General features: G+C 41.1%; 1 protein-coding gene across 2 annotated transcripts in view; it reads right to left on the bottom strand.

Annotated features, from left to right (window-relative positions):
- STAC (SH3 and cysteine rich domain) overlaps positions 1–19290 on the bottom strand; it is a 95207-nt gene that overhangs the window by 29029 nt on the left and 46888 nt on the right. For both annotated transcript variants that reach the window (XM_084903141.1, XM_084903142.1), the window contains exons 3-6: positions 10565–10665; positions 8780–8861; positions 7550–7665; positions 5008–5086 (exon numbers count right to left, since the gene is read on the bottom strand). In XM_084903141.1, the coding sequence (XP_084759267.1) occupies positions 5008–5086; positions 7550–7665; positions 8780–8861; positions 10565–10665 (378 nt within the window). The remainder of the gene's footprint in view (positions 1–5007; positions 5087–7549; positions 7666–8779; positions 8862–10564; positions 10666–19290) is intronic.

The following is a 19290-nucleotide window of genomic DNA, read 5'->3' as shown; positions in this document are numbered from 1 at the left end:
CTGATCACTCTCAACTGCCCTCCCCTGCCAGCCTGATCACCCCTAACTGCCTCTGCCTTGGGCACCCCCCCCCCCTGCCCTCCCCCCTCCCCCCACTGTGGCTTTGTCTGGAAGGAAGTCGGACATCCAGAAGATGTCCGGTGATCCAGTCTAATTAGCATATTACCCTTTTATTAGTATAGATATGAGTGTACTCATATGGTTCTTATTCTTTTCCATATGATTTATTTCATCTAGCAATATTTTCTGGTGTTATAGATACAAAATAAATCTTTATTTTTGTCACATCCCCAAAGGACTTTCTTCTGTTCCTTTTCCACATCATGTCTTTCTTTTTTGCTTTTCAGTCCTGTGAGGTCCATGTTCATTACAGTGTTTTCTAATGAGATGATTATTTTTTATCTTTAAGTTGATAATGCAGCCAGTTACATTATTGGCTTATCTGAGATTGACCCAAATTTGCATCCCTGGAATAAGTAATTATGCATTGTCTTTTAAAAATACATGATTGGGCCGAAACCGGTTTGGCTCAATGGATAGAGCTTCAGCCTGGGGACTGAAGGATCCCGGGTTCGATTCCGGTCAAGGCATGTACCTTGGTTGTGGGCATATCTCCAGTAGGGGGTGTGCAAGAGACAGCTGATCAATGACTCTCTCTCATCGATGTTTCTAACTCTCTACCTCTCTCCCTTCTTCTCTGTACAAAATCAATAAAAATATATTAAAAAAAAATATATATGATTGGGATTCAGTTAACTACTAAGATTTTGTTTCAGGTTTCTGCTTCCATGTTCAAGAGGGAGACTAGCTTGTGATTCTCCTTTCTCCTACTGTCTTTATTGATTTCAAGGTCAGATTTTTATTAGTCTCATAAACTAAGTTAGACAATGCTGCTGTCCTTCCTCCTTGCCACTTTTTGTTGTCCAGAATGAGCTTATGTAATATGGAAACTCTCTTTTCCTTAAATGTTTGGTAGCATTTACTTACAAAGTTGACTGGGCCTGGTGTTTTCGTAGTGCAAACATTTGAAATATTGATTCCATTTCTATCATGACTAGAAGCAAATCCAAGGTTTCTACTTCTATTCCTTTTTGAGTCAGACTTTGCTCAATGGCATTTCTCTTGGTATTTGCCTATTTAAAAATAGTTTTAAAATGTATTGGCATGAAGTTGGCCATGAGATTCTTGTATTTTCCTTTTGATCTCTGTTGTATTAATTCTTTTTATTATTGCCTTTTGTTTTATATCTCTATTCTTAAAAATTGTTAAATTTTATGTATTTAAGTTTTTAAGAACCACTCACTGGATTTATGATCTATCTTTGTCACTTAATCAAATCATTTCTTCTCTCATCTTCATTTGCAGAATAAAGATTTTGTGGGCTTTATTCTATTTCTTTTTTTTCTGGCTTCTTAAATATAATGCTTAGATGATTTTTTTTTTTTTTTTTAGCATTTCTTATTTTTTAATTGAAGAGTTTCAAAGGTAAATAGTTACAACTTTAGCTACATTCCACAGTTTTGATACGTAGTGTTTTCCCTATTACTTAGTTTCAAATATATTCCAATTTTATTTTTTTTAATACATGAGCTTTTAAAAAGTTTAATTTCTCAAATTATAGGTTTTTCCTACTTATTTTTTGACTATTGATTTTTTTGGTTGTCAGAAGGATGTGCTCTATATTATATTAATTTATGAAGCTTTCTTGTGGCCTACCAGGTGATCAATTTTTATAATTGTTCCAAGTGTTCTTAAAAAGAATGTGAATTGTCCATTTGTGAGATGGAGTGTCCTTTTTAAGTCAATTAGAATTGTCAAATGTGTCCTCATTTCTTCTATGCCTATAGTAAATTTTTTTGTCTATCCAACTTGCCAATGATTGAAAGGTGCGTGAAAATCCCTCACTGTGAATGGGAATGCCAATTTTCCTAATAGTTCTATCAATTCCTCTTTGAGTTTCTGTAATTTAAAGGCTATACATTAGAAGATGGATGGAAGTTTAGAATTTATATCTTCTGGTGAAGTGCACTTGACCATTTAATGATACTATTCTCTAGTGATGCTTCTTTTTTTGTGGGGTGTTAAGGTCCACCCCTAATTCATATAGCTATATAATCTTTCTGTTACTTAATATTTGCCTACAGTAACTTAAAATTAAAATTTTTTTCAATTACAGTTGACATAAAATATTATATAATTTCAGGAGTATAGCACAGTGATTAGACATTTATATAACTTTTGAAATGATCACCCTGATAAGTCTAGCACCCATCTGACATCATACACAGTTATTACACTATTATTGACTATATTCCCTCTGCTGTACTTTATATCCTTGTGACTGTTTTTATAACTACTATTTTGTTAATCCCCTCACCTTAGCAACCATCAATTTGTTCTCTGTATCTATGAGTTTGTTTCTGTTTTGTTTTGTGTGTTTTATAGATTCCACGATGGCATTGTCTTTTGTGTCTGATTTATTTCACTTAGCATAATACTCTCCAGGTCCATTCATGTTATTGCAAATGATCTGGATGCTAATTATGTGTTGCAAAAACACACCATCATATTTGCATTTGTAATTTGGGAATTGTCCACTGGAGGAGACCAGAACCAGGGGCATCTGCCAACAGAGCCATTAAAAGATTTGCTGCTGCTTCTTCTTCTTCTTCTTTTTTTTTTGTGACAATTCAAAATTTGAGAGAAAGAACCAGTGCATACTAAAGGCGAGCTTCCATTTCACAAACCTGAGCTTGCCATTTTTCTTCCTGGGCAGAATTTCTTTGCTTTAGTGCAATGCAAGGTACTATTCAGTTTTGTAATGTCCTCAAGTGAATGTGATCACCCAACCCTTTTAAGAGAATAGTTCTAGGAATCTGTCTTGCTTGTGTTCTTTTTCTCTGCTTCTCTTCCAGGAAAGTTATGATCACATCTAGTAAAATTGAAATGCAATTATCGAAGGCAGCCAGGAACATCATTATTTGGCACTTCATGCTGAAATATTCCTATTTTTTTCTTCTCACTTTGCTCATTACCTTGCTTCCAGTAGAGTCGCTGGCAGTTAAAGCAAAGGTGAAGACCAACAATGCTCCCCATCCATAATACATTTCAGCAGTAATGCTGAAAACAACAACCAGAAACGCTCAGACCTGCCCAAGATCTTCTCTAAAGAAGATGCAGACTGCACTCTTACGAGTAAAGAAATGAGCATGAATTGTACCCTCTTCTTCTTCTTTTAAAAAAATACATTTTATTGATTTTTTTTTTTTTTACAGAGAGTAAGGGAGAGGGAGAGAGAGTTAGAAACATCTCGATGAGAAAGAAACATTAATCGGCTTCCGCCTGCACACCCCGTACTGGGGATGTGCCCTTGACCAGAATCGAACCTGGGACCTTTCAGTCTGCAGGCTGACGTTCTATCCACTGAGCCAAACCGGTTAGGGCATGTACCCTCTTCTAAGGTGTCTTTAGAAATATTCCTCCAGGCCTGACTGGTGTGGCTTAGTGAGCTATGAACCAGGAGGTCACAGTTTGATTCCTGGACAGGGCACCTACCCTGGTTGTGGGCTTGATCCCCAATAGAGGGTGTGCAGGAGGCAATCAATCAATGATTCTCTCTCATGATTGATGTTTGTATCTCTCTCTCCCTCTCCCTTCCTCTCTGAAATCATTAAAAATATATCTTAAAAAATAGTCCTCTAGGATTTGACATGCTGCCTGGCTTGGCAGAAATAATATCTGTGTGCACTGTGCATGTTTTGGAACATAAAGGAAACATGTGATGCAGAACTGCTTGTGACTGGAAGCCACAAATCCAGCACCATCCTCATCATGGCGGTGAAAAGACTGGGGGGGGCCTGGGACCCCAGAAGCAGGGTGTTTTCTCTAAGTTGTTTCTCAAACTGCATGGACAGGGGATTAAATCAAATCAAAGAAAATGTTCTGAAGCCAACAGCAGCATAATTAATCTCTCCTGCTTCCTAGGGTGCATTGTAAAGAAAGCTACTGCTGATCAAAGGAATGGCTAATAGATCTCCAAAGCTCTTTAGAGGTTTATTGCTTGCTAAATCCTTTTAACAGATTTATTTGAATAAGGCGGTAAAAATGCCCCTTCACATAAAAGAGATGGCGAATAATCAACTTTGAGTCTTTTGAGTGTGTTACTCAGTGCCTTAGTTTCTATCTATAACAGGATGTGTTGTGTGTATTGGGAGGGAGGGGGGAAGGGTGGTTTGTTCCAAGATTTCTAATCCTGCTTCTCAAACTTTAACAAGATTCATATCACAGATTGACATTTAGATTCTGGTTCTGGTCCTAGCCGGTTTGGCTCAGTGGATAGAGTGTCGGACTGTGGGTCAAAGGTTCCTTGGTTTGGTTCCAGTCAAGGGCACATGTCTTGGTTGCAGGCTCCTCCCAGGCTCAGGCCCTGGTCAGGGCATGTACAGGAGTCAACCAATCAATGTGTTCCTCTCACACTGATACTTTGCTCTGTCTTTTCCTATCTCTTCTACTCTCTCTAAACAATCAACTGAAAAATATCCTTGAGGATTAAAAAAAAAAAAAAAAATTCTGATTCTGCAGGTGTTCTGGAACAGCCCGAGATTCTGCATTTCTAACAGGCTCTCAAGTGCTGCCCAGGCTGCCGGCCCATGGGCCACACGTGGAGTAGTGAGGCTCTAGGCCTACATCTCTGACACTTGATGACCTTGTGATGACTTAGTTAAGAGCAATCCTACTGTATACTGATGATTCCATATTAATGATAAACCCCATTATGTTAAGCCCATAAAGCATGAGAATGCAGGCGACAGAACTGTATAGTCAAATCACGGAAATCCACCAGCAACGATGCCCTGTTTCTCCCCAGAGTGCTGAGCACTTGCCCAGGCTTCATCCCAGGGTGAGCAGAGAAACGAGGGGACTGGACATCGACTTTCCCCGCCCCCTGACTCAGGCTAACGCCATTCACTTTTGCGCCGGGGCCAGGTGTCCCGTTCCCTCACTCACCGCTGTTGCTGCGTTTCCGTAGGTTGTACCCATCTCCTGGCCCATCGACTTCTTCAGGAACCTCCACCAGGTCCGAAGTCTTGGAGAAAAGAGGGAAGAGCATGGGATGAACAATGTCACACCACTGGGCCAACGGAACAGAGATTTCCATGTCTGAACATCGAAGGTAGAATTTGCAGGCCACTGTCCTCAGAATCCAATCGCACTGTCTTGTCTGTCTGGCTGGTTTCATAGGGTGTGTTCTCCCTATTGGGCACTGTCCCTTTTTCAGATTGTCCCTTTCGTAGAGCCAGACGCCCCCACTTTTCTCTGTCTAGCTTCATAAGAGAGAACCTAAGGGGCCCTCATGGAGAGTCACACTTTTCCAACATTTTATGTGCATCTTACCAGAGGAGGGCAAAGCTCCCTTCCTGCCTCTCCCAGGCCGATCTAGAGCACTCTAGCACCAGCCTCCAGAGACTAACTTTTATCACCAAGAACTTAGTTCTAAGATTTTCCTCAGCCAATCTTACTTTCACGACACATCAGAAATAAGAAATGTCACAGGGTCTCCCAGTCACCTCCTCCTGCTCCTCCGAGGCTCACTATTTCTGAACCAAAGTTGCTACTGTGTTAATTTAATTTTATGAAACTGAAGGCTCTTCATAAGCTAGTCAGCCACCTCCCAGACAGTGTTTTGAATTTGGTTTCAGCACGGCCTTCCCCAAGCCATCAAACCTTTTATATGCTGGAGCAGTTGCAAGCCATTCAAGGAGACATAACGATTTAGAAAGAAGCCAGGCAGCGACTTCCCGACAATGTAAAGCAAATGGCTCCGTAGTCCTGGGAGAAAATCAACCTGTGGGCCCAGCTTTGCCGATTTGGGAATGTGTTAGCTTGAGGGCATAACACCGCAAACATGGCAAGAGGCCGAAATGCATTGTGATTTGCCCCTGCCGAAGGGAAGCAAAAGCATTTTAAAGCACCAATCATTCGTTTCTGTTTTCTTCTATGAGGCCAGTTGGGCTCCGGGGAGAATGGAGTGACAGATACTTAAGCACACTTGGATTTATCTTGGTCTCCCTGCAGGTCTCAGAGCAATGCTGTCACAGAGCAAACTTCCAAGAAATCCTCACTGATGGAACCGGTACCAGGAAGCATAAGTGGACTGTGATAAATAGACACCTTGTTGGCGTTCAGAAAACGATGCTCTTTGCTCCTAAGACCAGCCTGTAGGGTCCAGACATTGCTAGAAACAAGGCTATTTTAGACATAAAAGAGAACCGGGCAAATGGTCTCTCTGATGGGCTTGCTACTGCTTAGCTTGAGCCCAGAATGTGGAGGTCGAAATGGCCATTGCCTGCTGGGAGTGTATCTGAGGTTGTCCCCTCTCACAGGAGCTGCAGGCCACCTCTGGGGAAGCCTCTCTGCTCTTCCTTCCACACAGGCTAGCCTCAGGCGGGCATGGGGGATGCATGAGCTGAGGGGATGAGGATGTCGTGGCTCTCACCAGGGATGTGAGAAAGGCCTGTTCGGGATTCAGGTCAAGGTGGATGGACAGAGGTCTCCCTGCTCTAGCCAGCGCTGTCTGTGCTTTCCTTTTGGATTGCTGGGTGGTGGCCACAAAAAGTCTTGACATGCACAAAGCACTCCTTTCCGGTGAGGTAAAACATAGGAAAGGTGCTTGGGAGGGGTGACTGTCCCTTAGAGAGAAGCCCCACTGTCACAGGTCAAGTACCTCTGGAGAAGGTGGTTTTTTTTTGGTGTGAATCCAAGGGTATACCTTGCCTTAGATGCAGTGGTCCTCAACCTTTCTAATGTCTTGATCCTTTAATACAGGTCCTCATGTTGTGGTGACCCCCAGCCATAACATTATTTCCATTGCTACTTCATAACTGTAATTTTGCTAGTTAACGAATCGTAATGTAAATATCTGTGTTTTCCGGTGGTCTTAGGAGATCCTGCTAGCGGTTGTAGAGCCTAAGACCATCGGAAAACACAGATATTTGCATTCCGATTCATTAACAGTAGCAAAATTACAGTCATGAAGTAGCAACGGAAATAATGTTATGGCTGGGGGTCACCACAACGTGAGGACCTGTATTAAAGGATCGAGGCATTAGAAAGGTTGAGAACCACTGCCTTAGAGAGAAGGGATTGAGGAAATGTGAGAAATGGCTGTATTGTTGTACTGGATAGAGCTGGAGGGAGAAATGGGCACAGCTGGGACCCCCTGCTTCTGCCCATTGATTGAGTCAAACCTTTCTGTGTTGTTCACGTGTTATCTAACATTGTGTGTGTGTGTGTGTGTGGGAAGACAGAGTCTACAGAAGTGAAAGTCAAGGAACATGAAGCCGAAAGCAAGGTTTTTGAGGGGAAAAGTTCAATGATTCGTGGGTGTTGGCAACAGAAAATGAACCTTTAGTGGCCCAAAGCCCTTAGGTTTCCATTTGGAGGCTGCCTGACTGACAACAGCCCCGCCCTCATGATGCATTAGGTGGCATCCACAGACCGCAGTGCCTGAGCGCCACCCTGCCCAAGGACAATTACAGAGGACAATTACAGAGGTTCTGTGAGGGGAGTCCGAGCCACTGCCAGAGCTGCTCTTCTTGGTCCTCTGAGCCAGGGAGGTGCCGAAGCGGAGGGCCTCATAGACTGGGTCCACCTTATTGCCACAGGCTGCCACGGGAGAGAAAGAAAGGTTTCTTCAATTCACTGTCAGGAATGCAGCCAATCACCATTCACATACCCCGGGCCGCATCAGGCATTGCCTATCATGCACCAAAGAAGCTGGGTCTGAGCAGAGGACCCACTGCCCCCTGGAAAACGGGGCTTTGTGGTCAAGCTTTCCTCACATGTGTGTCCCCCATGACATGTGCCCATTTGCTAGGGACCCCCACTACACCTGGCACCCTCTGCTCCCAAGTGCTTCCTGATGGATTGATTTTCCTCTTTTTTATCCATCCCCCACACTCCAATTTCAAGGTTCTTTCCAAAGATCAGCTTTATTTCCTGGAGTGCCAATGAGGCTTTCCCAAGTATGAAGCCTTTTGAGACCCGAAGTTTGCAGGAGGAAGCAAGTGTTTTTGAAAGAATTGGGACATTCTCAGGCTTCATGAATTGTAATGCAAAAACATTTCAGTGTATAAATGTTTAGTTTACAACTTGCTCCTCTGCTCCCCGAAAGACATACATACATGTAGGGTTTTGTTAGGGAGAGAAAAATAGAAGTACACTGAATGATATTGTTAAAGAATAAATTAAATGTCTATAATTATAAGACATTTTTTTGGGCCTCAATTGAAGAATAGTTGATATTCACTGAGTTCCTTTCTGGCATTGGTCTATAATTTATATTTATTTTTTATAACAATGATAAAAAACACATACACAGCCATTACTGTTCTCATTTTATAGAGTTTGACAGGTTGGGTAGCTTGTGCAGACACACGTTGGTCATCGGGGAAGCTGGGATTTGAACCAGGTCTGTGGAATGCCATACTTCATGCTCTTTCCACTCCATCATGCTGCTGATGGGTGGGGTAGCATATCAGCAGCCTTTGGGATTTGGGTGTTGTTTGAGCTCCATTAAGGAGATGATGCATATTCCTGCAGAATTGAGCCCACCTTATCTTTTCCTTCCAGCAAAATACACAGACAATCATAACCCAATCAGCCACCAAACAAACACACAAACACACCCCATGGGTTTTGCTGTCCTGGGAGAACAGCAGCCATCAATGCTGATGTTGCTGCTCAAAACCCAGCTCAGCCCATCAATGTCCCAACTCACCAATGGGCATAACTTCTTTAATGCATCCAAATTGTTCATGAATGAGCAAGGGGGAGCTGTAGTAACGCCGAAACCCTTTTGGCTGGGGAGAGAATGAGAAAGAGAAGGGCTTACTGTCACTGATGAGAGGAAGAGAACCACATAAGAACTCTAAAAATCAAACCAGTTGATTTTTCTAGGGGTACCTCCTTCTCTCCCTTCAAGATGTTGACTTGTGCTATCGTATACCCTTGGAGTGTGGCAATAAGCAAGCCACGCTCCATCCAGAAAGCGAGCCTCAGCCCTGTCCTTTCCTGTCCTGCTTCTTCCCTCTCTGAGGCCCACTGAAGTCTCCCTTGTGTCTGGGATCCTCATTATCTCCCAGGTTACAACGGACCATTATATCTTGTTTCACTACAGCTCATTATCGTGGCTGATTTACAGCTCATTATTGTGGTTGGTTAAAATCAGCCTCGGAGGAATGGGAAAGCAGACATCAGGGGTTAGCTTAAAGGCCTTTGTCTGTCTGATGAGCTCTACCAAGAACCATCTGCTTTGTGTTCTAGATTCCATTCTGTTTTCTGACTTCTCATCCGTGGTCTTTGCCTTGACTTGTGGAAATAGCCTATGGAGGAGGAGGTAGGGTTTTAAAGAAGAGGGAATTGTCAATCAGAGTAAGTTGATGAACTCTCTAAGAACCTTGACTTTCAATTCCAGTACTAAAAGAAAATGTAGTGGCCCAGCCTCTACTAGAATTCCACGGTCCTTTCCAAAGTTCCTGGCAGAGGAACAAACAAAGTTCCTTTGTTTGGACATTGCCAGTAATGGAGAATGGATGGGGTAGCTCTCACTAACCCTGGAGGTAGGTCTTTGGTGACTTCATCTCTGACTGTTAAGACTTGGTACATAACGATCCTAGGTCTTTTTCCCCTGGAGCCATCAAGGACAATAGAATCCCTCTTCTGTGTGATTGTCTTATTATAAACATTTTTTGATGATAGCTGTCATGTCCTAAGTATCTCCAGGGTGGACATTCTTGGTTCCTTCTACAATTCTTTGGCCATCCTACTTTTGAAATTTCTGGGTTGCCTTTTAGTGATGTGTGTGCACCAGTGTTGAATGAAGCCCACACTCCTTTTAAATATACTTTATTGATTTTTTACTGAGAGGAAGGGAGAGAGATAGAGAGCCAGAAACACCGATGAGAGAGAAACATCGACCAGCCGCCAATGTACATGCCCTTGACCGGAATCGAACCTGGGACCTTTCAGTCCGCAGACCGATGCTCTACCACTGAGCCAAACCGGTTTCGGCAGAAGCCCACACTCTTGAGATGGTAAGATCAGTCCAGAATGGGCCAGGGTTACCCAACCTCCCTTGGTTGGGCCACCATGAGTCTATTAAAGTGCTATAGGTTTTTATTGCTCTCTCTGCTTTTGGGAGGGTGGTTAATCTCTATCCTATTTATGACTCCCACTGAGCTGTCAGCCAATTAAGTACTAGAATGACCAGCCACCCTAGTTTTCCTGGAGCTGGGATTTGGTTCCTAGGGAGCTTAATGTTCACTTTATAAACCTGGAGAGTTCTAGGATGTGGGACTTCCAGTGCTAAAGCTAGGACAAGTTGGTCACTATGTGGAGCATTCACCCCTTGGGCTGACATTGTTCCTCCTCTGCTCTGTCACTTTGCCAACCAGGAAGCCGAGTTGGCAGACCAGGGTTTCTAGGGCTGCCTTCCTGGTGTCCAGTTCTCACAGGTGCTGCAGAGAGGAGTTGGAATGGAATGATCTCAGGGGCAGGCCCTTACCAGCTTGCCCATGCACCGCTGGGGTGCTAGGCCATCCATGCACTTGTGGTGGATGCTCATCTTACAGGCTTTGCAGCGTAGTCCATGCTTAGCATTTGTTCCTGTCAGACATACAGTGAGCTTTGGTTAGGATACAACCTGCCTTTTGCTGGTGACTAGTATGAAATACCTGGGAAAGTGATTACTTCCATAACCCAGGGAATTCTTTTTTTATGACTTTTGCATGAACCTTTCAAAAAGGGCAAACAATTGTGGTAGATTCTTTTACCTTCTCCCCCACTTTCTATCTAAGGTGTCTGCTTTGGTTACTCCCCTCCCCCCACTTTTCTATTCATTACTCTAGAACATCCTAGCTGCTTCCACTTTTATTGTTCTCTCAATTCAAGCCAGAAAATTCCACTTTCTTTGCTCTTTATATAGGTCACCTGTTCCTGCTCTTCTGTATGTGCTGCTGAGTCGTGTGAGTCCTGAATGATTTGGTGGGAACTCACTTCTAACTTTATCTCAGGCCAACCCCTTCTTGTTCACTTTGCTCTAACCACATGATCCTCTTCAGGTCCCTTGAGAGCACCAGCTCTTTAATGCCTCAGGGTCTTTGCACATGTTGCCCTATAAGCCTGGAATGCTGATTCTATCACTCTTCACGTGTCTTGTTACTCCTCATCCTTCAAATCATTTATCATTTCTTCAATGAGGCTTTCTTGGAAACATTCCCCTTCCATTGTCTAAATGATCTTTTCCCTATTATTCTTTTTTCACAGCATTCTGTCACAGTATTTCTAAAATCACATTTATTTATTTGAGAGTTTGTTTCTGTCTGCCTTTTCCTCTGGACTATGAATGCAATGAGGCTAAGTTTGTCACTGTATAACCAGTTCTGAGTATGATGGTCAATGTATTACATAAATTATCAAACAAATCCTTCCATAGTCACATATGTATTAAAACAATGGTGCCTGATTTAGATAATGAATTGAGGTTGATTCATTGATGGCTTAGAGATGACATTCAAGAGCTGAAAGAGGACTTGAAGATCATTTATATGTATGAGATTACTTTTAAAATATACATTTTCTTGATTTCAGAGAGGAAAGGGGAGAGATAGAAACATTAACGATGAGAGAGAGCCACTGGGTGGCTGCCTCCTACATGCCCCACACTGGGGATCGAGCCAGCAACTTTGGCATGTATCCTGACTGGGAATTGAACTGTGACCTTCTGGTTCATAGTTTAACGCTCAACTGTTAAGCCTTGCTGGCCGGGCTGTATGAGATTATTTTGTAGATATGTAGCCTGGGTGTCTAAGCAGTGGATTGATTTGCCTCAGGTCAGAAAAGGTTTGCCTGATTTCACTCTTTAATTGCTTGACCCAAATATTTTCTCCTTTTATTTGGGTTGCTTAACCTACAGGAAGATGTACTTCGTGATAATAAGGTAATAAAAATCTAACATTCAGTGGAAAAAAACCAATGGGTGAATTTTTCATTGGAAAGTACCTGGAAACCCTTCACGAGGTAATACCTGAAAAATCCTTTCACAGGGACTCATTTAACACAAAGCATGTCTGTTGTTATAACCACAGAAAGTCAAAGTGATGTGTAAACACATCATAAATTACTGGTTACGTGTGCTTGTTCATAAACAGTAGTTGGAAAATCTTTTCCATTTTGGAGAACAACTTAGCTGAAAGACTGCAATGCCTTCAAAAGACCGAACTTCGAAAGAAATCACTTATTTTTTGTTTTTGAATTAGGGAAAGCTATTTGTGCCCTTTGTGAAACTGTAAGTAAAAACATCAAAGAAGAGAGTTATTTCATTGTGTGCTGGACTCTGAAATAGCACCATTATATATTAAAGAATGTTTTCCTTCAGACTTGAACACAATAATTTCAGTTTTCCTTGTCTGTTCTAACACAATCTGTTTTGTACAAATCAGACCATCAGCAATTCTTTGGTTTTAGGTATTCGAATTTCTACTCTGGAATAACAAGAATGATTGAAGAGGAAAGCTTGTATGCTGTGGCTCAGAGAATAGTTCAAAAGAATAACTCACATTTGAAGCAAGATATAGGAAATCTATGGTCTAACATGTGCTATTAATAGTTACCACCATCACAAAGACATCACCGAATGTAACTCTGATGCCTCAATAGATTGAGAAAAACATGAATTTAAATTCAAATCTGTCTTATGCTGGCTCTTTAAACTTAAAGAAAACTACTAACATTCCTAGAACCTCAGCTGTCTCTTCATAAAAATGGTAATAGTATTAACTACTCTCAGGGTTTCTAATATTTATAGTTTCAAAATATAAGCAAAGGGGATTGTATGGGTTGAAATACTTGGAAACACAAAGCATGTTTATTGGACACTGAGTAAACATGATAGACTGGCCACATAGTTTTCAACTTTTATTCTTACCAAAAATCCATTAAAATCACAGCCCACAATTAAAAATTGTATAAATCACAAATAACAAGGTTACTGGGAAGAGTAGCAAAAATAGAAGAGAGTTCAACATATATTTGGAAGACAGAGATCGGAGGACTGGCAAAAAATTTAACAGAACAGAGGAAGATTGTATTTTCCAATAGCAATTTGAAAAATAGAAGACCATGGGCCTTCAAAATCTGTGGAATTTCAAAATTCTGAGAGAAAATAATTTTCAACCTAGAATTTTATATCCAGTCCAATTACCAACAATTATGAAAGCAGAGTAAACACCTATCAGATCTTCAGTGATACAAAATATCAACTTTCTATTTACCATTTCTCAAAAAACTAATGAAGGATGTGCCTTAGAAAGATGAGGGAATGAGTCAAGGAAGAGGAAATTGCACATCCTGTACACAACAGAATATCTGACACAGAGAATAAACTGTGATAGTGTATAAACTGACTATCTAGTAAACACAAAATTGTCATAAAACTACTTGGGAAGATGAGAGCAAGGGAGCCAAGACTGTTTTGGGAAGGTGAGAGTGAGGAAGAGGGAACAAGGGAAAAGGTATTGGAGGGGTGAGAGCTGAATTCTTATCTATTGCAGAAAACCAATAAGTAGTTGGTTAATCGATAAATAGTAGTAAAGCCCTAGCTGGTTTGGCTCAGTGTATAGAGTTTCAGCCTGCGGACCAAAGGGTTCCTTGTTTGATTCCAGGAAAGGGCACATGCCTGAGTTGTGGGCTCAATCCCCAGGAAGGGGTGTGCAGGAGGCAGCCGATCAATGATTCTCTCTCATTGTTGTTGCATCTTTCTCTCATCCCTTCCTCTCTGAAGTCAATAAAAATATATTTTAAAAATAGTAGAAGCACAGCATTTAGAAATATTGAAATAAATGTTAGAAAAAAACCAATGAGGTTGACAGTGGTTGCTCATTGGAAGTTAGTCTGGGTCCGTGGTCAGCAAACTGCAGCTCATGAGCCACATGTGGCTCTTTGGCCCCTTAAGTGTGGCTCTTCCACAAAATACCATGGCCTGGGCTAGTCTATTTTGAAGAAGTGGTTTTAGGAGAAGTTTAAGTTTAAAAAATGTGGCTCTTAAAAGAAATTTCAATTGTTGTACTGTTGATATTTGGCTCTGTTGTCTAATGAGTTTGCCGACCACTGGTCTGGGTTATAGGATAAGATAGTTTCTATTGCAGAATTTTCAGTACCATTAGTACCTTATTTAAACTAGTCTCATGTACTACCGTGACAAGAAGAAAATAAATGAAGTTGCTGGAAACTGGCTCGAGTTCAATCCCTTGGAATAATGTGGCCCTTGGTATATGAAGGTCAGATTACAGGCTCCACTGCTGTAGAGCCCCGTACAGACCCTTGAAAACATGCAGAAGGGAAGTGCCGGAAACAGAGAGTTCTTCCAACGGCTGACTCTATTTCCAAGCCCTCTAAGCTGGGGATTACTCACACAATCAATAATGCATTAGGAGTCAAGGCAGCAAATGCATTAGCCGATACACGTGTACACTGCTGTGCCTCGTTCTGATATGCTCTTATTTATGGGGTTATTTTTTTGTTTTGAAAATGACATTGATGTCGTAAGTACCTTTCATAAAAAATAATTTTTCTTTTAAAAGGAAGAGTGGAGCTGGAGCGAAGAAGCACATATGGTAGAATACAAAAGTACAAAGGCAGCGTTGGTGGTATAGTGGTGAGCATAGCTGCCTTCCAAAAGTACAAAGGCAGGGCAATTGTTCTACAACTTATTACAACTTCCATGCATAAATTGTATTACATGTTTGTATGTTCATATCTGGATATGTGTGTTTTTGCATACATGATATATAAAGAGATCATGGCAGGCTGGAAGAAGTCATCAAAATATTTAGATATTAGTCCTTAGCTCTGAGACATTGGATAAGGCATTTGATCATCTGAGCCTGAGTCTCCTCATCTGAGAAAGAGTGTCATGAGCACCAAGTGGGAAACCCAAGGGGCGTATCTCACTATGCAAAAGGAAGCAGTGATTTGGCTGGGAGGTATAAGTATTATCTGAATAGTGGCTTTCTCAGAGAACATGATTCCCAGTTCCTTAAGGCTTAACTGGATGTTTTAAACTCTCATGACTGGATCAGGCATGACCCACATAGAGCACAGTCTATATTCTACTCTCCTGTGTGTACCAAATCCAAATCCATCCCTTATAGTTCAATTTATAGACAAATAAGTTGATCCTTGCTTTGTAAAAGTAATGTGATAAGTTAACTGTTTGGCCAATAACAACCTGAGGTAGAACAAAATAAGTTTAAGTTTTTTTTTTTTTCATATTTATTGATTTTAGAAGAGGAAGGAGAGAGAGAGAGAGAGAGAGAGAGAGAGAGAGAGAGAGAGAGAGAGAGAGAGAGAGAGAAGAGAAGAGAAGAGAGATAGAGAGAGAGATAAACCCCTCCCAATTTCTTCTTTGAAAAGAAGAAGTCTTGTAGTTAATTCACAGTGTAAAAGCCAAAGTCCTTACAATGACACAGGATCTCTGCCCTCCTTTTCTCTTTGCTCTTCATCAATTCTGCTCCACCCCATGCTGGCTACCTGGCTGGTACTTAAACACAGCGCACTCCTGCCTTAGGCTTTGCTCTACTTGTTTCCTTCACTTGGATGCTCTTTCCTCAGAGTTGTCTCATTTTCAGGTCATGCTCAGATCTGATCTTACCCTGACTATCTCACTGATACAGCAACCTGCCCCTTGTCTAGGGACTTCTGATCTTTCCCACCCTGCTTAACATTGTTCTTCTTTACACATTACCCATCACCATAGAAAACCCCATCCATCTGTCCATCCATCCATCCATCCATCCATCCATCCATCCATCCATCCTCTCCCCAACTAAAATGTCAAATCTACAAGGGCAAAGATTTTCCCCTGGTTTGTTCACTGATGCAGCCTAAGTGCTTGGAGCAAAACCTGGCCCAGAGGAGATACCCTATAAATATTTGTTGAATGAATTCCTATTTAAGTTGGAAAGGAGATCAAGATGCCTGATGTTACTAGTACTCAACATGCTATCTATATTAATAAAAGGGTAACATGCTAATTAGGCCAGGAGACCTTCTGGGGGTACGTTCTGGACATCCTTCTGGACAAAGCCATGGTGGCAGCTCCAAGCAAATGTGATTAGGGGCGATCAGGCCAGGAGGGGAGGGCAGTTGGGGGTGATCAGGCGGGTGGATGGTGTTGGGGGCAATTGGGGTGAGCGGGGGGACTGATGGGGGTGAGCAGGTCGGCAGGCAGTTGAGCAGTAAGGAGCCAGCAGTCTTGGATTGTGAGAGGGACCCCAGATTGGAGAGGGTGCAGGCCAGGCTGAGGGACACTCTCCCCCCACCCCCCATGCACAAATTTTGTGCACTGGGCCACTAGTTATTAAATAAGAAAAGAAAAAAAAATCCATTGAAGGGATGCCAATTTTCTCCAAGTAGTTCTGTAAATATACTAGAATTCTAGCTGAAATCTCAATAGGATTTGGGTGGGAGACTTCAAAAAATGATTCTAAAATTAATTTTGAAGAGTAAATATTTGAGAATAGCAAAATATTTATGAATAACAATCTATTATATACCACAATAATAATTAAACAAGAGAGATATTGGTGCTGAACTAAAAAAATAACCAGTAAAGTAAACTGAAAATCTAAAAAATATGCTTAAGTATCTTTAAGAATTTAATGTTTGATAAAATGACTTTCAAATCAGCAGTGAAAAGAGGAATTATTTAATAGATATTGATGAGTCACCTGGTAAATTATTTTGGGAAAACACTAATTCATAGTATATTCTGAACAAAAGTGTGGATGGGTTAAGAAATTTACATAAAGTTAAAACTATTAATTGAAGAAAATATAAACACCAGCTTATTTATTCTTTAGAAGATCTTTCTAAGTAAGATTTTTATGAGAGAAAACAATATACCAAAAGGTGGTAAATTTGATTACATAAAAATATACTCACTAATACAGGTAAATTGAGGAAATATTTGCCTTATAAAATTAAGGGTATTATACTGTAATGTATGAGATTTATGAGCATTTCTTTCAATTTACAAGAAGATAAATATGCCAAAAATATATTGCCTAAGACCTAAACTGAGGGCTTATCAAAGAAATTGCAGTGCAGCAATTTTTAATCTTTTTCATCTCATGGCACATATAAACTAATCACTAAGATTCTGTGGCACACCCAAAATATATTTTTTGCTGACCCGACAAAGACAATAGGTATAAGTTTCATTTATTCACCCGAAATGGCTATGGCTATTGTTATGTTGGCTATTGTCATTTATTTTTTATTTTTTATTTGAGAATCCAGGGAAAAGAGGTCAGTGCCCCTCACTAAACAGTCAGGTATTGCATAATAAAAAAATTCTTGCAGTGCACCAGTTGAAAATCACTGATTTAATGAATGGCAAATTTAATTAGTAATCAAAGAACTAGAAATGAAAATAGCAAGATGTCCATTTTTTTCTATCAAATGTATGAAGATGAAAAGTAATGAAAAAATAATTATAAGTAGTTGGGTGTGGAGTATGGGAACTCCCAGACACTGCTAGGATTAGAAAATGGTACCATTGTTTTCAGGTCACTTCGGGGACATGCATCAAAAGCTTGAGACATGTGCATAATTCTTTGATACAGCAATTTCAATTTCAGAATTGGGTCTTAGGAAAATTAAATATGTTTGCAAAGGCTTAACTACAAAGATACTGTAGCTCTGTAAGTAATATTAGGAAATGGAAAATGACTAAAATATCACAGAATAAGGAAGGCATGAATTAATGAAAGTTTGATGCATCTATAAACAAAATACTTTTTAGCTACTGAGATAACTTTTTATTTAATAATAACTGACATAATATGATATTTATAATAAAATATTAAAGTGTCAAAATCAGGGTAAATACAAAACATTTGGAAAACTCTCATTTAAAATGAGCATATACATGCATGTAAAAAGGTCTGGCAGGGCACATCTACACTAATAAAAGAGAAAAATGCTAATTGACCGTGCCTTTGTTATGTCCACAGCCAATCAGAGTGAGTATGCAAATTAATCCAACAACATGGAGGTTAATTTGCATATGCAGGCAGGAGCGGTGTGAAACCAGCTATGAAGGGAAGGGGGCGGAGGAGGAAGCTACTGGAGTGGTGCTCCAGAAAGAAGTGAAAACTTGCTGGCTCAGGGCAGCTCAGGAGCAGGGACCTGCCTGCTCCTAGGCAGCTCGGAGTGAAGCCAGGGGCCTATTCTTGCAGGATTATCTTGCAATGGGCCTCTAGTTAATAATATTTCTTTCTGGGTTGGTGGGATTATAAAAGCTTTTTAGTTCTTGTTTTTATTTGTGTTTTCTCATTTTCTAGAAAGAACACATTTTCTCTTCATAATGGACACATGTAATACCTTAACCAATAACAAAGAAATTGAAAAAAAAAGAAATAAGAGACTACATAGTTTCGAAAGGAAGTGTTTTCACTTTTGAAGAATTATCAAGTCATGTTGAGAGGAGTCACTTTGTTGATTTTGGAGAGTGCATTGTTGGGAATTTGTGGGTGGGTCTGGAGTCCAACCGCTTAGGAAACAAAAGCTGGCAGCGACTCTCCTCATCTCCACTTGTTGTGACCTAGGACTTGGGGAGAGCGCTGTCCTGGACGCCATGTCCTGCCATCATTCAGAGTGGCCATGCTCCCCCTCCCTCACCCCCTGCAGGCCCTGTGCCCTGTGTGTGCTGACAAGCTCAGCAGGCTTTGTTTTCCTTTCCTGGAACTATGTCCTTCAAGACTGGCCTTCCTCTGAGTTACCCAGGGAACATTCTGTAGCAGAATGGCAAGCTGCAGACTTCACAGACGAGGCCTCCTCCATTGCCTCTGATGGACAAGGGGAAAGTGCCCATTTCTCCTTAGTTTTGCTTCAAAATGTAACAGACAGCTTTGAATGCTTTATCGTTTTCAGAGAACTTTAATTTTTTAAATCCAAGTTTTCTGAGCAGTTTTTCAGCCTCTACACACTATGAACACTTGGGGCCTGCAAATTTTTTGAGTGAGTGAGTATGTGGTGTGTGTGTGTGTGTGTGTGTGTGTGTGTGTGTGTGTGTGTAGTGGGGCAGGCTGTCTTTTGTGTCTTGCAGGATGGTTGGCAGAAGTTCTGGCCTTACACTCGATGCAGAAGTACCTCCTCCTGAACTGTGACCACCCAAAACATCTCCAGATATTGTCAGATGTCCCCAGGGCCAGGGTTACTAGAGTAAAT

The sequence above is a fragment of the Pipistrellus hanaki genome, assembly GCF_964339955.1.
Source record: "Pipistrellus hanaki genome assembly, chromosome: 13".
NCBI classification, from domain to species: domain Eukaryota; kingdom Metazoa; phylum Chordata; class Mammalia; order Chiroptera; family Vespertilionidae; genus Pipistrellus; species Pipistrellus hanaki.
Note: the sequence above shows the minus strand (reverse complement) of the source record. Positions and strands in the feature narration are given on the sequence as shown.